The sequence below is a fragment of the Balearica regulorum genome, chromosome 7 (genome assembly GCF_011004875.1).
Source record: "Balearica regulorum gibbericeps isolate bBalReg1 chromosome 7, bBalReg1.pri, whole genome shotgun sequence".
In the NCBI taxonomy this organism is placed as follows: Eukaryota; Metazoa; Chordata; class Aves; order Gruiformes; family Gruidae; genus Balearica; species Balearica regulorum.
Window position 1 is genome coordinate 10,358,530 of NC_046190.1, and position 21,969 is coordinate 10,380,498.

At 44.1% G+C, this 21,969-nt stretch overlaps 1 protein-coding gene across 24 annotated transcripts in view; it reads right to left on the reverse strand.

Annotated features, from left to right (window-relative positions):
• The window catches only part of TCF7L2 (transcription factor 7 like 2), a 180,747-nt gene extending 171,497 nt beyond the window's left edge, over positions 1 to 9,250 (reverse strand). For 12 of the 24 annotated variants that reach the window (XM_075757880.1, XM_075757875.1, XM_075757877.1 and 9 more), the window contains exons 1-3: positions 8,401 to 9,248; positions 7,995 to 8,061; positions 7,685 to 7,809 (exon numbers count right to left, since the gene is read on the reverse strand). In XM_075757880.1, coding sequence (XP_075613995.1) covers positions 7,685 to 7,809; positions 7,995 to 8,061; positions 8,401 to 8,589 — 381 coding nt within the window. In that variant the 5' untranslated portion in view covers positions 8,590 to 9,248. Of the gene's footprint in view, positions 1 to 7,684; positions 7,810 to 7,994; positions 8,062 to 8,400 lie in introns of all 24 variants that reach the window. The other 12 variants (XM_075757879.1, XM_075757878.1, XM_075757874.1 and 9 more) reach the window with 5 other exon arrangements.
• Between the last annotated feature and the right edge of the window lie 12,719 nt (positions 9,251 to 21,969).

The following is a 21,969-nucleotide window of genomic DNA, read 5'->3' on the forward strand; positions in this document are numbered from 1 at the left end:
AGTTATCTTCTCAGTACGTATTTATAGCATCACCCTTCCCCATTCATTCCGCATTTTCTTAGAGAATCTGCTGTACCCTACATCTGCAATTCATTGACTTTACAATTTACCACATGTTGAGATGGAGAGGTCTCAGCTCCATTTGAATCACTGCACAAATATGCAAGTGATTTATCGTTTTAAAACTGAAGACTGCAGAAGAACGACTCCACTTTTCCTGAACATTACTCCTTCTGGCAGACCATGAACAATTACAGCGCGTACTAATTAAGCTCTGTAAATGTGCTGTGCCCTGCTAATGCCTACCAGGCCTCAAATTTAGTTGCATGAAGCCAAACTTCAGCCAGCGACTTAACTCATTCAGCACTGCCCGGTTGCCTGAGCGTGACCCCACGAAGAATAAGGGTCGAGGGTTTAGCCGACCTAAAACAAAGGCGCGAGAGTGAACAGATTTTGCCGGAAAGAATCAGAGAGGGGGGAGATGCTGGAGGGAGGGGGTGGGAAGCGTCCTGGGAACCGGAGGAACATCCCTGTTGATAACCTGTTAAAAAGGTACAATACCACACCAGCTTTGCAGCGTGGTGCTGGGGGATTTGGATCTGTCCCTGGGGACTAATAAGTCACAGCGCTCCATTGATTAGGGAAATGCATAAAACCTTCAACAAAACTGTACAGCTATTTGTGGAAGGGCCAAATTGACAGCCCCTTCATTTTTTATTTTTTTTAAGTCGGCTTTTACATGGCTCGTAGAAGAAAAACATATGGGCGAAGGAGAACAGCTTTCCACCACACACATAACCCTGCCTTTTCCTTAAATTAGTCTCCAAGCACAACAGTAACCTACGGGGAACCCGAAATCAACTGGTGGAGAAATTAAAGCTAAAAGTAATACCTAGGCATATTTGAGTAATCGCATTATCTTGTTAAAACACACACACACCCCCCAGCACAGACAAGACAGCAGCACTTCAAATCTGACTGTCCTCTCTAGGAAAGCATGTTTAATGGGGAGCGAGCTGAGAATAACGAGCTTTGTTGAGTGAAGCCCTGTTTCTCCCCGGGGCCCCAGACTTTTCCTGACACTTAAGAGTCAATCCCCAGATCCCAAGCTTCCCCTCCAACGATCCGTTCAAATACTGGCGATGTTTTTCCACCCCAAGTTTCTACGATTTCTTCTCGTGCTCCAACATCCCTTCTTTGTCCTCCAATTGCTCTCCGGTGGCCTCTGCTCTCCCCGTGCACACACACACACTCCCCCAAAACATCACCTCAGCACATCCCCTCTGCTCCCCTCGCCCCTCCACGCTGACCCACGCATCCACCCCAGATTGTTCCTTCCAGCAAGACACAAGGCTTCTCCCCTAAAAACCACCTCTAGCCTCAACACCTCAATTCATTCAGCGCGTGTTTTCCCTTAACACAGGCTTTTGCTGATTTTTAAGAGGCCCTGTTTTATACACACAAAACAGTCTAATACATACATTTCCAATCATCCACCTTTTGCACAAAACCTGATGCAGGGGGGTTTTTTCCCCTCCCCTGGCTCAGTGGTACGTGAGAAAATTAAAGGACGTTTCCAGGTGTCATCTGTCTTTAAATGTTTGCTTGTGTCGGTATCTAGGAAATACTGCACAATATTGCTGAGACCTCTGTAAAGGACACTGTGCTAAACTTCTTCCTGCCTTCAGCCTGGCTCTGCGTCACCCACAGCCCAGCCCTTACAGCACTGCAAGCGTTAATTAAACTTCGGAGCCTATGTCAGGGCAAAAAAAAAAAAAAAAAAAAAGGCAAAAAAAAAAAAAAAGCCCAAACATAAACCAGCAGTTGGGAGGAGCAGAAATATTCTTCGCTTTTGGGTGGGGAGAGGATTTCCATATTTCCCCCCCACACCCCCATCACCATACTCCATCTCTCATTGCTTATAATTAGTGAAAGAAATTTGACCCACTGCCAGTGTCTGTGGACCTTGGATATTATAAGGCCAGCGTGGCGTCAAATATCTTAACATTCATAAGTGTTATAGGCTGTAAATAAACCCCGTGGATTTATGACCCTGCGGTGCTTGCCAGCAAACGACTGTGGCACATTTCTTTCAGCAGACCTGTCGAGGTGCAAGTTTGCCTTTGGTTGTAAAATTAACCATTTCCTTCACAAATGTGCCCAATTAGAAGTCAAAGTTTTAAGGCTTACTTACATATTTGCCAGGACGCGGTACTGAGGAGACCCCTGGGGAACAGAGCTTTAAACTTCCCCCCTAAATCTCACAAACTGCCCCCAAAAAGCAAAACTTGTCACAACAGCCCCAGTGTGGGAGCAAAGGGTCTGATTTCACAAAAAAAAAAAAAAATAAAACAAAAAACCCCCACCACCACCACTGGGAAAAAAACCCAACCAAACCGACAACTCGACCGCTTTTGTATTTATATGTGCCTATGGCCAGCCCTAATTTTTGGCTGCTCTGAGGCTGGGGGGAACAGGCGTCTCCCCCCGGGCTGTGCCTGGAGAAGGATCTCCTCCCTTCCCCCAGGATAATGTCATCTGCTTCCTGTGTAGGAGAGCATTTGCTAAATCCAGGTTGTCTCATGCTTAACTGCCAATAATCCAACTTCCACATAACTCCCAGACAGCTGGGAAAAGGTCCTCAGAGTTTTTAGTCATGGTACAGAAACACACGTCCACACAAAAAATCTGCAGCTGTCCTTTTTCTCTACACCACATTTTTTATCTGATTTTGGGGCCCAGTCATGAAAAGTCTGACAAATTTAAAACATTTTTACCTACATACTGGTTTACAAGCTTCAATGAAAGCTGCAGCATACTCCTTACCCTCCCTCCATCTTCAGCTGACAAATCAGCACATATTTGCTTGAACAAAAAAACGAAGAGGAAGGAGGGGAAAAAAAAAAATAAAACCACACTCAACATCATCGGTCCATGTATGAATGCATTCAAAAAACCTGGAAAGGCATCTACTGTATTTTTTTTCAGTACGGATCAGCCACTCGTGCACCTATTAAAATTGTTCGATTTCCAAAGCAAATATTATTTTTAATGAAGTGCAGTCCTGCAATTATCCTGTACACTCAAGTAACAGTACTGCATTATATTGTTTTGCAAGGTCCCAGAAACATGAAACTTTTCTCTAACTAATTTTCATAGCCCCCTAAAGAGAAGCTGATTGACTAAGCAATGCAGCGTTTGCTCCAAAATGAAATCTTATCAGAGGAAAAAAAGAAAAAAAAAAAAAAGAGAGGGAATTAAAAATAAATCAGCTTCTTTACTGAAAATAAGTTAACAAACACGGTCTGTTTGCCATTGTATAGCAGCTATGCTAATGCTATAGCAGCGTGATTCAGCAATCTACCTAATTAAGCATGAGGAAAGTTTCTTTATGGAGGTTCCATTTGATTTACACCACAGGATCATCAGTTCTTATTTAATAGCTTGTTTTTACACAAGTCCAGAAACTTTATTAAAAGCATGTCCATTCATTATTTTTTTTTAAAGGAAGCAAATAATTCACTCTCCATTGAATAGCTATGTATCATAAAGTATCAAAGTGCTGACATATTACGTTGTATCTACATTATTAAATGTTGTGGTATTAGTTGGTGGACATTAATACTATAATCCATACTGCAGACATTAAACCTCAACCATAAAGATTAGTAAAGAATTAACATTGTCACATCGAGACTGAAACCTTAACACTTCAGCCATAAATATTTCTGAAGGAGATGAAAAACAATTAGCATAAATACCAAAGAAGGGCAAGAACACCTGTTCTTTTTCAGTGCGATAAGCATTTTATTGTTCTCTATTTAAAATGTAATGACCTGTGTAATTACAGTAATATTACATTGTATTGCAAGGGCTTGGAATGTCACACTTTGAAAAGTGTTGTCAAAACAATTGGAGGGAGGGAAGAAAAAAAAAAAAAAAAGGACCACCATTAACCCTTCACACCCCAGGGTCTACAGCTTTTGTATTAGGAAGGATTATGTTGTTTGATTCAGTAGATAAAGGAAAACATCCATTTTTCAAGTCAATCAAAGAAAAAAAGTTTCTTCCTGAATGTAAAATCTAGGCGAGGAGGCTCCTGTCCACCACAGCTATTCCCAGCTCCCAAACTTCAGGACCAAACACAAGCTTACTCCTACAGTCTCACTGAGCAGGCAACAACCGAGGGGAAAGGAAGATGCAACAGCACTACTGAAAAATAAGAATATCTGCCAGCAGGGTTTTCTCAAATCGCATCGCATCTATTTGCTCACCAAAAGCATTAACCAAGCTCTAAATTTAGGATAAAAATTAAATACACTACTTCATTTTCTAACTCTGAAAGGAAAACATCCTCCTGAACTATCCCTAACAGGCAGCTACCCCAGTCCCTCTGCAAGCGTAGGTATGGAACTGGCACTCTCAGATATATTACTTCATTACTATTTGACTAGACCTCTACTTAATACACATATATTCTTAAAAGGAATCTGCAGTATTCTATCAAAAACAAGATTAACATGCAAAAAAATCTTTGACTTTTAAAAATAAAATTATTCCTATCAAGCTTCATAAAGAGTTTGCAGTATTTAAAGCATTATTCTTGAGATAATATATTATTCATCATAAGCAGATTTTATGATACTTCATAATTCTTCACATTCCTGAAGCAGTAAAGCAGAAATTGCTGTCCACCAGTTTGCTCTTGAACAGACAATTACAGGTACATTTACAAAACACAATAATCCCACTACACCCCCAAATAAAACAAAAAGAAAAAAATCCAAGGAAAAAAACCCACAACAAAAAACCACACCCACAGTCCTTTTAAGACTCTACAACAGCAAAAGGAAAGGAAAAGCAATTTTGCTACATATCTGCATCACCTCTTCACCTTGCATGCTCTAAAACTCAATAAATATGGCTTCAGGAAAAACTACATAAATAAAAAACAAAATTCATAATTATGCAGAATCATCTATACCTTTTCAACCTGTATTTAAAAAAACAAACAAATAGGAGAGAGAAAGATCTAGTTTGCCTGGAATTGAAAGCTGGTACAGCAGAGAACTAGAATCCACCTAAACACAGCGTGACAGACAACAGCTATCCCGCTGAATCTTTAGAATATTCTGCTCTCAGGCCTAAATAAACAACTTTAATTTTTCCTGGCTATAATTAAGTGGCAGGCAAACAAACAAGCATACAGAATGTGAAAGAATAAGGTTAAGAAGATAGAAGGATGCTGGAGCCTGGATGTGGAAATAAGAAAATTGCCTATTGAGTGTGGAAATATCCTTTCAGAAATCCATCTGATAACACAAGCAGGCCACCTGCTATACCAACAATAAAACAACCTGTAATCTTTTGTACAGTACCTTTAATTCACACAAACCCAACATTCCTATGGAGGCCTTTTTTAACTGTGGGGGAGCAAGGGGAGGAGGAATACTTCCAGGAAAGCTCACTGCTGAAGGATCCTATCTTACATGCTAAGGGAAAAAAGATCTGTAATAAAGGTAATGAGGAAAAAATAAAGAACTGTAGCTGTTGTAAGAAAAAACGCTTAAACAAAAAAAAGCAGCGGAGGTGTGCTTCCTATTAGCCTGCACTTGGACCAGTGGAATACATTTAAGTCAAAAAGGGGGAAAAAAAAAAAAAAAGGAATACAAAGCTTCGCAATTTGTAACAAAGTGATTTGTAACAAAGATTGTTTTGCCATCTGGATCCTGGTGCTTACAGAATTTGGAATTTCTCACCATCATCCACATACATGTGGGTGACCGTATTCAAAAGGAAAAATATAATGCATTCAGCCCCTGAATTCCCCTCCCAATCATTACAATTGCAAACCGCAGTTACCCCTATACTGCTGTCCCAGAAACCACCTCCTTGCCAGAAGAGCCTTACAAGCTACCAAAATAAAACCCTACCACAGCCCTAAACATACGCAAAGTCAGAAAACCTTCCTTACTACCTCCTTGTCACTCTGTATTTACTAATCTGTGTCTACTGACGGTTTACTAAGTGAAAACAAGACTGACCCGATGTTTAATATTTTAATGCTTTAAAACACTTGTAGATCTGATACACTGAAGTTGTCCATACCCTCAGTCATTAGTACGGCTTCTACATCTACCAAACAGTAGATCTATTATTGTAAATCGCTATCTCGTGTTACCACAAGAAGGGGGGGGGGGAAGGTGTATAAACACACATGGTGATGGTGGGGACGCTTCAGATTTAGAAACACCCAGAAGAAACAAAACACCAATGCTAAACCCATCGGAGAAATATGTAGTATTTTGTAGTCTCAGCGGATTTAGCCGTTTTAGCTAAAAAATTTTAAAAACCCTTTAAAAGGAAAGAAAAGGTGACACTTGAGAAATCTGATGTCAGAGCAGAAGACACCGTGGGTGACACTACGAGCAGAAAAACAGCTGGGACTACAAACCCACCAGCAGACCCCAAAGTTTCCTGGGATCCGGGTAAAACTTGCTGTACCTCCAGTCAGAGGCATGCAGACAGCACACCCCTGCCACTGAACCCTGGGTTACAGAAGAAAAAAAAAAAAAAGAAAAAAAAAAAAAAAGAAAAAACCCAACAACAAAAAACCGGACGCTTTCAGCAAATTGTTTTTCTGCCAGCATACTTCCAGGAGGAATTTTGCTCGACTTGTTTGATTATTTGTTGTTGTTGTTGTTGTTAGAGCTAAGCCAGGCGATTTCTGTTTCCGGACTCAGCCCTCTGCTTTGCTCTAACCCTCGGGTTTCACACACACACACACAGAGCCCCCCCAGCCCCAGCCCCGCAAGGCACACACGAAGACAGAGCCGCTTCGGGGCTGCTTCCCGCGGCGCAGCCCAGGTGAGGAGGGGCCCCACCGCCACCGGGCAGCGGTGCCGTGTTCCAGCCCCCGCAGCGCCGCCGGGCCCGGCCGGTGCTCCCCGGCAGGCGGGGCGCGGACACGGACTCGCCGCGGGGCCGCCCGCGCTGAGGCCGGACACAACTCGCGGCACCCACGGCCGGGAGGGGACGTTGTCCCGCGCGGGGCACAATGAAATCGCCGCTCCCGCAGGCCCGGGGGCGGGTGAGGGCAGGAGAGGGTTAAGGGGGAGGAAAGGGGAGGGGGAGCCGGCCCAGCCGCCGCGGAGGAGGGCAGGAGGCGACGGATCACCATGGAAAACGAGGAGTTTGGAAGGAGCGGATCCCAGGGTCGGCCGGGAGAAAATCACCCCCCTCTCCAAGGAAGGGGAGAGGGGAGTTAAAAAAGGGGAGAGGAAAAAAAAAAAAAAGTCAACTGCTTGACTTTTTTATTTCCAGTTTTGTTTTCAGGCTGGATTAGGTGGCGTTTGGAGGTTTTTTTTCTCTCCATCCCCGCGCAGGGGAGGTTACGAGGGCTCCAGAAAACTGCCCACAAAACTGAAAGTAAAAAAAAAAAAAAAAAAAAGATAAAAAATAAAGAAAGTAAAAAACAAGAAAAGAAAAAAATATGGCGAAGTGTAAACAAACCCCCTCCCGCCGCGACCCGCGGAGTTTGGAAAGTTTGCGGCGCGGGGGAGGGGGCGGCGGGCCGGGCCGGGGCGGGCGGGCGAGCGGGGGCAACGGGGAGCGCGGCGGGAGCTGGGGGAAGGGGGGGGGGGGGGGTGAGGAAAGGAAGGGGGGGGAAAAAAAAGGCACTTACCGTTCTTGCCGTCGGAGAGAGCGATCCATTGGGCAGATACGGGCTGCTGAGGTCGGGGATCATTATAAAGGGATAACCCGGGTATGGTGGGCCCTTAAACAACCCTCCATCTTGCCTCTTCGCAGCTAACATGGCGGGGGAGACACGAGCGGGAGCGGGGAAGGAAGGGGGCAACAGGGGGGAGAGAAGGGGGGGTGGGGAAGGAAAACTTTTTTTAGAAAGTGCCCCAGAAAGAGGAGCCGGGCGCCCAGCGGAGGGGCGGCGGGCGGTGCGGGCGGGCGGCGGTGCCGGCCGGGCCCGCCGTACTCACCTTCCTCTAAACTTTCCCGGGATTTATCTCTGAAAGTTTCGGACCGAGGCGGAGGCCGCCGCTCCGCCTGGGAGCGAGCCGGGGGGTCGGCGTGGGGCAGTTGGGGATGGGGGTGGTTGGGGTTGTTTTGGGTTTGGTTTTTGGTTGGGTTTTTTTTGGGGGGGGGGGGGAAGAGGGGAGGAATAAAAGGCGAAGAAGGGAAAGGTGCGGGGAGAAGGTGGAAGGAGAAACAAACAGAACAAAACAGAAGGCATCGTTACAAGTTGGTGCCGCGGAGGAAAGTTGGGCGCCGGCGGGAGCGGGACCCGGCGCGGCGCCCCCGGCCCTGGCCGCGGCCCCGGCGAGGCAGCGCGGCCCCCGCCCGCCCGCCGCCCCGAAACGGCCCCGCGGGGGGCTTCCCCCGTACCTCCGAGTCTGAGGAGCTGTTTTGATTCGTTTCTGATTCATTGACGAGAGACGACTTGACATCAGCTAAATCCCTCTCCGCCGAGGAGTTCTCGGAGATCTTCTCCTCCTGCTCCCCTTCGTCTTTGAAAGAGATCAGTTCATCGTTGGCGCCCAGGTCGTCCCCTCCACCGCCGTTCAGCTGCGGCATTTTCCTCCTGGCTCACCCCACCAGCAGCAATTTTGCAAAAAGGGGAAGGGAAAAAAAAAAAAAAAAAAAAAAGGAGGGGAATGGGGGGGGAAAAAAGGAAAAAAGAAGAGGGGAGGGGGGGGAAAGTTTGCACCAAAAAAAGAAGAGTCCAAGGTGAAAGTTTCTTTTTTTTTTTCCCCTTCTCTTTCCTCCTGGGGAGGGGAAAAGAGGGAGGAGGAGGGGAGGGAAATGTCTCTTCTTTGCTCCTTTGCACCAGTGACTTTAGGCTTCTTCCTTTCCTTCTTCGGGATTTTCTCTTTCTTTCTTCCAGGGAGCTGGTCGGCGTGCACTGCGCGCACACGCACTCACACCCGCGCACGCACTCACGAAAAAATTAATAATAATAAAAAAAATATATAGACGGGGGGGAGGGGGGGCGTGGGGGGGGGGGAAATAATGCAACAAACAAACCCAAGAAGTCAGCTGTAACGGGGGGGCAGCCGCCGCGGATATTGGGAGCCTGTGCCGCTCGGGTTTGAGTGAGTTGAAGTTGGACTGAGAGCTTTTCAGTTCAAAGGCGGCGCTGATTGACAGATAGAAAAAGGGGGATCGAAATCCGGAGGAACGGAGAAGTCTGGGATCCGGGATTATTGACAGGGAGCGAGAAACACACCAGGCACTTAATGAGATGCAGGAGGGGGCGGGGGCTCCCCGGTGACGTCTGCATAAATAAACAGGTCTGGGGCGCGGGAGGGGGAGGAGGAGGAGGAGGAGGAGGAGGGTGGGGGAAGTAGGAAACTAACAATGATCCTTTTTGGCATGGGAGCGGGAGTGCGAGGGGAGGGGAGAGAAGCGGGGGGGCTGCCGCTGGGGGGGGCGGGACACAAAACGGGGGGGGGGGGGGGGCACAAAAAAAAAAATTTTAAAAAATGTACACTGTCGCCCAGAGCTGCAGGACGAGGGGAGTGAGGGGAAAAGCACCCAAACGAGTGCCCCTGCCTCCGCTCTTCGGGAAGCACTAACTTTTACATACTGAGCATTAATAAACATACCATTGCCGTGCAGTCCGGATTCTCCTGAAGGATGCGTGTGTGTGCCCTTATTATTTGTGTACATGTGACTGCAGGGTGGTGGGGTTTTTTTTTTAAACCGTTAACATTTTTCTTGCCACTCGTTGGAGGTAAGAAACTCCAACCATAATAAACACTGTAATATAGTAAAAGCCTTTTTTTTTTTTTTTTTTTTTTTTTTTTGAGCAGCACTTGCTCCTTGCATTTATTATGGTTATAACGCGCAGGATGAAAATGTGCGAGATCACTCGCTGAAGATCAGATATTTCCAAATTATCTTATAGTAAGGCATAATATTTTTTGGTCCTTGATGTAAAAAAAAAAAAAAAAAAAAAGGAAAAGGAATGTGACTGCTAAGAAGTTAATTAGCATGGCAGGACGGAGAATCAAGGACTCCCAGACTTCAGAAGTGGAAAGTTGTGGTGGTGGCGTAAACATCACGCCGAGGGAAATCAAAGTGAAAGCGGGCTGGTCCCCGCAGCGGGGGGAGCCGAGGGGTCCGTCCCGGGCGGCCCCGGCCGCGGGGTCCCCGCAGGCTGCGGGGGCAGCGGAGCCGCCAGCCCGGGCGAGGGCTGCTTCGCTCCAGGGTTTTTGAGACAGCGTTTTTGTAAAGTCACTAGCCAGAGCTCTGCCTGCACAGCAACAAAATGGGGAGCAGAATAATGCAGATGCAAGAAATGGCATCTGTTACCCGAATATAATGTGGTGAGGGGAAGGGGAAAACAAATTGATCTTCCAGCAGTGACAAATTGTAACAATGGACGAGTCAATTGGAAACTTTAACATGGGCAAGGAACAAAAGGGGGGGGGGGGGAAGGGGGGGTGGACAGTAATTTCAATGGGAATTAGTAAATTGCCTAATGGCAATGGTGTTAGAAAGCAAGGGACAGGCTGTACTAAATAATCCAAACATTCCTCCAGAAATCTAACCTGCTGCTCATGCTAAGGGCCATTCAGCACATAGGGTTTCCAAAACAAAGCCAATTTGTCATGCAATATTTAGAGAGTTTGGGGGTTTCAGCTAAACTGTCTTCTGTAAAAAGAATAATAAAAATAATAATACAGAGATCGACAAGGCTAACACGAATTCTCAGGCATTAAAAAGTTCACATAGAAATTTGCATACTAAAGGGAAAGATGCAGACAAAATAGAAATAAAAAATCACTGCAACTTACAACTTTAATATTAATCAGTAAAGCAGAAGTAGAGTGAAAGGAAGCATGAAAAGAAGTAAAACAAATGTGTACATTTAATCAGACAGGATTGCATAGGACACAAAGAACAGGGCTAATTAGTCTCAGCAGGTAGGGACTAACCTTCAGACTTCATAAATAAATAAGTCTGTGAACAATGTCTAAGTGGGAATATGGAGACAGAAAAGGGATTATTTCAAGACACCAAGTAAAAACATGAAGAATGAAATACTTCACTGTTAACTCAATGCACAAATGCATTGAACAGTTTCTTTTTCCACTGGTCCTTTGACTAACTTGCTTTTCGCTTTCTGAGATTTTACCAAATAGCTGTCTGTGGGCATGCACACTCCCCACTTGCCCCTGATTATGTACTTACTGTCTTTGCTAACTAATGCCTTGCAGAGTGGCACCTTAACAAATATTCTCCATTTTTGTTTGCCTTTTGATTTTTAAAATGCCTTCATATCCCAGAACAATATGAGATTAGAAATACAAATGTGACAGACTCCTATTTACTTTGCAGGGCCATGTGTTATAATTTGATCCAAACGAACAAAAACAGTTGCACAGTTTTGCTTTGTTTTCCAAAGATCTTTTTACAATCTGCTGTGTTGTTTGTTTGTTGGTTTTTTTTTTTTTAAACAAGTACACTTTTGCTTCAGTCCCAATGTAGTTGCTAACTCCTTATTAAGCATCATCAAAAGCTGGTGTTCAAGACAGGCCCAGTCCTTGCCCAAAACTGGTTGCAGAAGAAGGGCCTGACTGTGTGGAGCCTCACACGTGTGAGTAACACGTCTGACAGACTATTTGTGAAGATGATGATACACCTGGACTACTCACACAAGTAATATTACTCACATTAGTAAATGTTGATAGATGGGAGCTTGGCATTGTTGGCCTCATTGTTCACCCCAATGCCACGTGGTGGTTCTAGGCTGGCTCTGGTGGCTTCTGGCTGGAAGGCGGAGGGGCTGTGCCCCAGCTGTGGAAGGCGTTGCTCACGCACGTTTGCACAGCTGGAGTTTTGTCTCCACAGTGGACTCAGAGGAGCCCCACGAAGGGCTGGGAAACTGCTTTCTAGCTTTCATGGTAACATCAGGTTCTTCCTATTGCAAACTCCTAGGGTTTTGTTTTCAAACTACAGCTTATAGCTAGCTTGGTTTTGAAGTCCAGGTATTGTTCACGATTACTAAATGGACGTGGTTTAATTAAGGTGGTACAAGTCACTTAGGATAGCTTATGCATCTTATTTGTATCATTTTCCTTTATGTAACAGTTCTTGTTTCACGCTCAGGGAAGTGAGAGCTCTCCAGGGGTCAACAGCACCTGTTGAGTTGTAGGTTCTCAGCTAGTACCTTAGATTAAAAAAAAAAAAGTATAGTGTTTAACAATGAAAGAAACACAATATTAAAAAGAAATGCCAAACTAATCCACTGCATGAAGCATGATTTATTGTTTGGATACCCGATTTTAAGTAACAGCTGGCGAGACAAAGCCAGGTGCTCCAAGTTCGGTCTTCAAGAGATGTTGGCTTTCTTGTCAAAGCTGACCTCTAGCACAGATGAAGAAGTGGAAGTGCCTCTCTCTAGGCTTTTGTAACTCTCACAGCTTGGTATGATTTACCAAATGCTGAGCAATGGGTTTTGGTTACCAACAGTGGTGTCACCATTGTACACTTCGGCACAACGTTTCGGTCCCAAGAATCCTGCAGAGTCTCATGAACAGCAACAGTGCAAAAGCATGTGAGGTTCGCTTGCCAGTTCACATTGCAATGAACTGGAGAGGGAAGAGGTTGACCAGGGGCAGCCAAGGAAATTTATTGTTTTATGAAAAATGCTTTGGAATCTTTAATGTCTCACCAGAGGCCGAAGTCTATATTGGAGAAATATGGTCTGCTAACTGCCAGCTGGATCTCCTGGCTAATGTTTACATATCTGGGGTGAGTCATGTGTTTTCGTGGTCATCTCCAAAAGGTCCCAATGTAGGTTGCAATGTGTAAAATTCAAGTTATTTATTTTGGAAAGATAAAAGGACTTTGGTTGACCAGGCTGGGATTTGAGTCTACAGCTCAAAGGAATCCGTATGTTTACAAATAATCTTGGATCATTAAATCTGCTCTGAATGTCAAAAAAGATTTCAATATTGAAAAGGTTCCAATAACACGAAGCAAACACATCTGCCCAGTGCCTTACCAGTACTGGCTCTTCCAGACTTAGCAAAGAGGGGAATTTTTTCTAGGGTAGACAAGGTGACAGCATGAAAACACAGAAACCTTTCTGCAGTCATTTGCATTGACCAAAACAAGCACACGTGAAAATTCAAGAAAGCTATCAAATGGGAAAATACCGACAAACAACCAGATCGTGGTGCTACTGCTAAATTTCTTTGTGGCTTTAGATTTCGCACATACTGACCAGGTCACGGTGTGTTCTTTGAGCAATAGCTGTGGGCTTTCTATCTGCACTTGATGGAGAAACATTGGAAAATTAGGTACCAAAAAGGCTCGTGCATTGTTTGTTTTCCACCTCATAACACAGCCTAATGTCTTTCAATCTGCACTCTGCTTCCCAAGTCGTGGCTATGGCTCAGTGGGAACATACCTCCCTTTTAGCACCTAAACCACAGCTGTACCTCTTGCTTTTGTTAGAGATAATTCTGTCTAATAATAAAATGGTTAATGGGTAGAAATATGCATTCATGCAGGGATTATTCACACTTTATCATGAGGTGATATCAAGCACTATAGGAGTGAATGACAAGAAATAGGCTTCTGAAATACTGAGCCCTCCATAAATATACCACTTTTATTGACAACATGTCTTTTAACCCTAATAGTAATGGTAGAAATCCAATAAATGAAACATTTACTGCATAACTTGCCTTGTTTTCGGGTGGTGTCTGATTCCTTTCTAGCTGTCTCTAGAAGATGTTTTTAGCCTAATTTGCTCCCTAGAAATTTCACTCACTAGAGTTATACATCTATGACGTTTTATTGCCTGAAGCCAAGTCTGAATAAGAACTTTCTTAAGATATACTTATCCTAATGCCAGTCTACAAGAACTGGGCTACTTTGGTTTGATTTATTTGTGCAAGAGATATATGCGCACTTGTATAACTGGCCATTGCCTCAGACTGGATCTAATATTCCAAACAGAAACAAATAAACCCAGCAAGTTTAACCATGTTTATTTATAAATAGACACTGTTAAACTAATCATGCTTAGATTCATATTTCTATGTCTCTGTTTCCCCAACCAACCAAAACACTAGTCCATTACATTTACAAAATACTCTCATTTCACAGGAAAGGACTTGAGTGTAGGTGTCTATATGTATATGCTCACAGGCAAACATCAAACACTAGCCAGATGCAGTATGCTTCTACTATCTAAGAAATACAAGATGGCATTTAAGGCCCTGGAGCACGGAGGTCACTGGCTGAGATTGCAGAGCGCTGGCTGGCTGGTTCCCGGTGCTCTTCTGCCTGTTGCCTTTGGCACCTGCTTGGGCAGTCAGTGCTTTGGAGCAAGCACCCTCTTTTTGCTCGGTGGTTGTGCTGGGATACTGGTCCCTAAACAGAGTTTATGGACGTTATGGCACTACAGATAATAAAATGATAATAATTTGGCTGGCATTAATGCAGCGTCGGTGAGGGTGGTCTTGTAGGTGAGCTGTGGCTGAGAGCAGATGGTGGTAAGCAATGAACCTAGCAAGCTTTAAGCCACAAGCATGCCCTCAGCCAGAAGTGACTGCCCTTTCAGCTGACACACAATAATTAGCTGCGTTTGCATTTGTAGTCTGTTGCAATATGAGGTAAAAGGGATTAGTTCTGCAATGGTCTAGGAACATGAACATGCGTCAGCTGCATTCCAGCTGTAGGGGTTCTGGCTGATGGGTGGCAATAGTCAGCACAGGGGTAGTAACTTCTTAAAACAATCAAGTTTAACAACATAGGATTACCTGATCATACCATACAATCACAGAACCACTCATGTTGGAAGGGACGTGAAGAAGTGTCTAGTCTAGCCTCCTGCTCAAAGCAGGTTTAGCTCTGAATTCAAACCCATTTGTTTAGGGTTTTGCCCAGTCAGGTTTCAAAAACCTCCAAGGACAGCTAAGAGTTAGGACTTTGCATTTGTTCTCATTGAATTTCATAACGTTCTTGTTGGCCCACTCCTCCAGCTTCTCTAGGTCCCTCTGCATGGCAGCCCTGCTGCCCTTGTCAACTGGTCCCTCCAATTTGGTGTCATCTGCAAAGGTGATGAGCTCTCCTCCAGGTCACTGATGCAAATGTCAAGGAGGACAGTTCCCAGAATAGACCCCCTTTAGTACTCCACCTGCCACTGACAACCAGAGGTTCAACCCATTAAGCACTATCCACTGAGCTTGGTCATCCAAACAGTCTTTTACACATCTCGTTGTCCATCCACTCAGACTGAAATGTCCTAACTTGGATGCTAAAGTGTGCTCTTCTGAAGCCCCAGGTTTGTGCTCCACTGCTTGTCTTCATCACTCCTGTCAGGATCACGAGCTCCACTATTACGTAGTCACTACAGCCAAGGCTGTAATTACCACATTCCCATCCAATTCTTCCTTGTTTGTGAGTAGCAAGTCCAGGAGACTGTCACCAACCCTTTGGCCATACAAATCTGTGTTAAGAAGTTTTCTTCAACACACTCCAGATGATACCTTCTGAACCTGTTACATCCCACTGTCTTGTCCTTCTAGCTGAAGTCAGGGAGGTTAAAGTCTCCCAGTAGCACCGTAGACTGTGATCTGGAGACTCCTAAATGTTTAAAGACTTGATTGACTTTGTCACCTTGATCTGGCGATCTGTAACAAAGCCATCAGTGTTACCTTTACTGGCTCGCCCTCTGATCTTGACCCACAAGCACCCGACCAGCCTGTCTCCTGTTCCCATACCTTCGTACTGCTCCTTCTTATTACATTTTTCTGTCCTGAATACTTCAGATCTTCGGAGCAGCCTATGGCCACCATCACAACGCAGTCAGTAAGGGTGACGATGGAGGCTGACCAAAAGGACGCCATTTGGGGCTAAGACAGGAAGTTTTAATTTAGGCTAGGAAGTAAATGAGTGCTGTGTTTCCTGCAAGGCCAGAGTTAAACATCCAGCTCAGACCTCAGCCAGGTCTGCAGGATGGCAGCCGCACTTCCACAAGAAGCACGCTTCTCCCCGGAGCAATCGGAGGCTTGAATGCAGATTTTCATCTCACAGAAAACTACAGGAATGTATGGTTTCTTTTCTCCATGGAAGCAGTTGTTACCAATATTTTGCACAGAGCCACCCTGATGCCACTGCATGTGCAAACAAGCTCCTGCCACCGAAAGTTTACAGTCATATTCATTAATAGTTGATCTATTAAAGCATAAGCAAAACAAAAGAGTTCTCAGGAAAACCCTTCTTAACTTCTCCTTGAATTTATTTTAGTAGCTTCACCAGGCCATTTATAATAGAGGCATTTACTGTATTTTGCTATTTCCTTGCAAACAATTTTCAGATTAATAATTCTGCTTTAAAGATTGTTTCGGTGTTTCCTTTTCTTCCTCCAGCTCCTGAAGCTTATGTCTTCCTTTTTCTCCTTCTCATTTGGCAGAGGCCTCCCAACTACATCAAGCAGTTTCAAGTCGGCCAAGGAGATGGAGTCCTGCTGAAGGAGCAGAGCAGTCTCTCTTTCTCTCTCTTTTTGTAAAATATGTCGCCATTTATCAACAGACAGAGGTTTTTCTTGCAGCAAGAATCTGAGCTAGTGCATACCAGGAGTGGCACTGGAGACTTTGTGGTTGGCTGTTGTGTCAGACACGTGCAGACTTTACATAGCCTGAGGGCATAAATAAGCAGACAGGAGGGAATGGACAGACCTTCCTACAGTACAATTAGGTGACAATGAGCTATCCAAACCAATCAGGATAGCAGCAACATCAAGTGCTCTCCCTGTGTCTCAGGAGTGCTCCCAAGATTTATTGCATCACAGGGTCTGTCTGCTGCTGGTGCCCCTAGATAGTGTCTCTGGAGAGGCTCAGCTGGCAGGCGCATGAGAACAGGGTCCTTTCTGGGAAACTTATTGCAGCCTGGAGTACTGCAATTAGCTCCAGCAGAGCTGATGTCTGAGCTCCCTGTCCTTACTTAATTCAGAATCCCTAGAAATATGAAACAGAAGAGATGGACCTGCAAGCACTACAGGGAATCATGTGTAGGGGGTAAATTTTACAGGAGTAATTCCAAACATCCTTCATCTACTAGATTGGGAAGAGAAGAGGCAATAGGTCTCAGAACATTTCTCCTCTGGGTCTTCAAACCAGTCTTTCTTGAGTTACTTTCTCCTTTAGAAAGCATGACTCTGCAAAAGGGAAGGCAGGGAGCTGCTCTCCTCCTCTTCCATCTCGGCCTTCTGGATCTATTAGCTCCTTTCAAGCACCCTAATCCTACAGAACTCTGTTTCGCAGGTGAGAGCTTCCTGGCCCTGACCACAAAAGAGGTTGCAATTTCAAACCAAAAGACAAATATAAAATCACGATCAGTACCTATCTCACAGAATGCACCATGTTTGGATTTCAAGGCATTCGGTAGATGTAAAACTCCTTTGCAGACTTTTCTTTCTAATTAGGAAGGCACAAAGGGCAAGGGTGGGTCCTCCATTAACCAGTGTATTTTGTCTGCTATTTTACCTGGGGCACAGGTCTATCATACACACCGGCTCCAATCACCCTTTTTACAACAGTTCATGGTTATAAGACAACCACTGTAATTCTTCAGGCAACAACACCCTTAGGACATCTCCTGCATCTGTGGGAAGACAATCTGGCATTCAAGGCATTGTGGTAGAATTGGCATCTCCACTGCTTGCCTGAGGCACCATCTTCTCTCTCCGCCTTGCCAGTCTTCTTAGCTTAGCCTCCTTCCCAGAGACAGGGAGCTGAGGCAGTAATTTTGCTACAGAGGGCTGCAGAAGAAAGCAGAGATTACATAAATCGGAATAACGCTGGTCTCTAGATTCCTTTGGTGGCCCAGACTGTGTACAGAGGACCTGGGAGAACTGTGCACATTGTTATCAATATACGTGTGTCCCCCAGCTCGTTCTCTTTGTCCCTCTGACCCAAAGCAATTTACGTCCAGGCAGGAATGGAGAGCTTAGCTAAAATAGTACACACAGCCCATTTTGCATACTTTTCTGTGGCACTAGAGCTGCGTGATTTATGACTGAAACATTGACCGTTGCAGTACGGGACAATTACAGGAAAGTTGGTAAAGGCAGCAGTGTACCATCTTGTAGGAATATGAAATTCCTTCCTTCCTCCTGATTTCAGAACTGAAAAGCCGTGAACTCCCACCACTCGCTTTGGGAAGATAACCAAAAGCTCACAGAATCAGAGCTTAAGACGTTCCTGTCTGGACAAATAAGTGCTGTTGTCAATGCCCATCTGTAGCCAACTCAGCACATGCAGGGAGCTTCTACTGCGCCTCAGCTACTCGACTTGCCCAGAAATCCTGTTGCACCAATTAGGTCGTGTGTGCATGAATCTGTTACCAAAATCCACGAGGTTCTTTCTGTGCACAAAGCTAGCTGTTTATACTTGAAAATGCAGATAATAAGCTCTTTTGGCAAGGACTGTATTTTTACTAGGCGTATGTACAATGTTTAGCAGAAAATAGCAATGTTAGTTTTGATTTAACGCAAATTTTTTTTTCACGAATGTGGGGTTTTTTCTGCAAGCAGATGTTATTTGGATCTAAGCACTACTTTAATACAAATAAATAAAAGTAGTATTTTTAGGAGACTATTATGATCTTCAGCTCTGAGGTCCCCTGTTACAGAGGTCACTGAATTTCAACAAGTGGTTCCTGCCTTGAGTCTGCCATTTCTAGCTGAGCTACAATATTTCATATAGAAAGACATCTGGCCTGGTTTTAAAGATTTCAAGTCAGAAACCTCCTTCCACTGTAGGCAAATTTTGTTCCAGTGGTTGTTCATTACCCTCTCGGGGGGGGGGGGGGGGGGGGAACCCACCAAAAAAAAAAAACAAACCCCAAACAAAAAAAACCCACCACACTTCTATGTCAAACTAATCTTCTTTTAGTTCCATCCAATAATATTATAAAAGAGTATTGTCTTGTATTGCCCTTTCATCACCAGCAGCTTTCACTCCTTTTGCTGCAATCCTGTTGTCCATGACCAAACAGGTTCTCATGTCTTCAGGTTCACCTCCCTGGCATCAGCCGGACTCAACGGGCAGAGGGCTCTGCTTGTATCTTGCAGGTTGCTGGATAAGGCAGTGAAAACAGACCAGTTTGAAGATCATCTGCAACAGTAACATGTCAGAGAATATTTTGTCTTGCCCAGCTTTAAGCTGGCCACTTGATTGTCCTGTGTAGTTAATGAAGAGGCCCAAGCAGTGACTCATCCCAGCTCACTGAAACATCTCCGCTGTGCGATGACTCACCTCGCTACAGTACCTGTCCTGCTCCATTGACTGCAGTCAGCGCCGAAAGTGTGGCATAGACTACACACTGAAGTTTTACATCCCTAAAAGCTGAACTATGCTTTTAATGAAGATACTTTCTAGAAGGAAAAAACTACTAGCTGAAAACAGAAGGTGTCTTTGTATGCCCTAAATTTATTGTCTGGAGTATTAAGTTAGTTTACAGTACACTCTTGTTTGCATGCCCTAGTTGAAATCTTGATCATAAAGACCATAAAGGATAGATATTTCTGATTTTTAATAAAGAAAGCGCAGAGACTCTGAGAGACAGACTTCCAGGAACTGTGGTTTTAAGGGAAATGCCAAGATTGTGACATTGTCTCAATATTACCTCAAGAGAAGATGTGATATTCTGGTATAACTTTGACCAGAACTCTTAAAAGTTTCTGTAAAATCCTCTGGATTTGTTTGTCTTAACAACACAGAGCGCCCTTGTTTTGTTTTACTTTCTAAAAGATTTATTATGCTTGTTTTTCATCAGAGAGATATGTGAAGTTTAACTTTCCCTAGTTTTGTTGGCTGACAATCTCACCTCTTTTATCTTGGCTTCTTGCAGAAAAGTGGCTCACCTCATCATGCTGTAACATTTGTAACCATAGATCAACTTCAGCTGAATATGGCAGGAGACTGAGAGATCAGCAATATTTACGTCCTCCAACATAATGACTCTGAGAGAGGTCCAAATTAGCACCCGGCGGAGGGAAGGTCCAGAGGGGCAGGGCAGGGGGTGTCAGAGAGCAGAGAGCCCGTGCGGGCAAGGTGCACGGAGAGCAGTCTGCCGGAGTCCCGCTGCTCACTGCGCTGCTTGTTCAGTGTTATTAATGCCATCATTGCACAGAGATGATACTGTGAATCCCTTCTCCCACTCACAAATATCAAATCCCTTTCCTTTTCCAGCTGAGTTCACATCATATCTCTTGCAGTTACAGCCACTGGAAGAATTATGTTAGGGAAAAAAAAACCCACATATTGTTGACTGCCTTTAGCTTTTCTTTCACTCTTAATTTTATCTTACTCTCATCAGCTGCATTCCTCAAAAACGGGAATAAACACATTCAAACCCACCATCCTCCCATAGACCACCAGTTATCTACTATACAGAGTTTGGGAATGTGTGCAGGAGTTCATCTTGGAGTCCGTAGCAGTTTGACCTGAGGATTGTAAAATATACTTTTTTTTACAAAAGCTTAACTAGAATGTTCCCATTTACTCCAAATTGCCAGCGTAGATGAGGAAGTGATACTTAGCCTGTTGGAACACACACTTCAGCAAGTACATCTTAAAGCACCACTTGCCTTATCTGCGCTGGAACAAGTCGCTCTGAATGCACTAACTATTCTAACAAAAATAGTCCAGACTTATCTCAGAATGCGCAGGGGAACTCTCACACATTGTAATGGAAGGGCACAGGGGCTGAAACTTTGACAATGATTTAATCTCAGCTACACATTTCCCAAGGTTATAGTTTAAGAGCAAATAAGCAAAACCAGATGATTTTAACAGTTCTATGAAGAGTAGCTTCCCAATTTGTTCAACTTGTGATCTTCACTTAATGGGCTGTCCTGCTTTTTTTTTTTTTTTTTTTTTTTTCAGCACTCCAGTGGCAATGTAGTCTGCTGTGAAAGATAAGACCTATACTAGCAATGCAAACAAGCAGCTAAGAAATAGCTTTGACTACAATTTTTAAGTCTTCTTCATATATCACAAACAAGCACCACAAAAAAAAAAAAAAAAAGAAACCCAAATCTTGAATGCAGTGATTTTTATATCATCCAAAGAATGGAGAAAAAGCCTGATTACAGTTTAAAAAGTCTTGGTACTACTGAAAATACAGCAAAAGGTTCCTCATGATACCACACTGTAGGCACAGGCTCAGTGATTTCATTTGCAAGAAGCCTTCAAATCTCTGTAGATCTCTGTGCCCACTGTTCACACTGACAGATTTATTGCTGCCCAAGAAGAGTGAAGGTCAACAGCGTGTCTGGAAATACAGTGTCCCAGGCAAAGTTTCTGTCTATGGGGGTGTTCTTGGGAAGACAATGATCCTCTCTGTCCCTTGGCTAGCACCTTCGAAAAGTGGAGGTATTGCTGGTCTAACGGGTGAGGGGTTTGCAGTTTAATTAACTTGTAAGGTCTTAGAAAATGTTTTCAGTCTGTGACCTACAGAGTCCTGCTACCTTTACCAATAAAAGGTTAAGGAAAACTGCTTCGCAAATGCTATGTAGCAATCTCTGCATATGGAAATTCTAAAGGGGGCTATACTTTTCATAGGAAATTTGTAGGGGTCCACAAATCAAAAAAGACTGAAAAAAAGTGGCTTAGATCTCATCTGTTCAGATGAAAGGAACTGCTGAAGATTGAAGTGTAGGTATGTATTAATATATCATGATATTGCAACTAAAGAGCATTATACAGCAGCACAATGTTATAAAATAGTTCTATCCATTCAGTCTCATAGGGGTATAGCAATAAAAACATAAGAAATCAAGCCAGGCTGGGCTGTTTACTTTTAGCTCTTGATTTCTGAAAAATGCTTTATTTGCAATAGGTGGTTGTTAATCTTTTTAACAATTATATCCTTGGAATTTTTAGTCAGATTTGGAAAACAGCTCTGCCACACACAGACTTAAGAGTA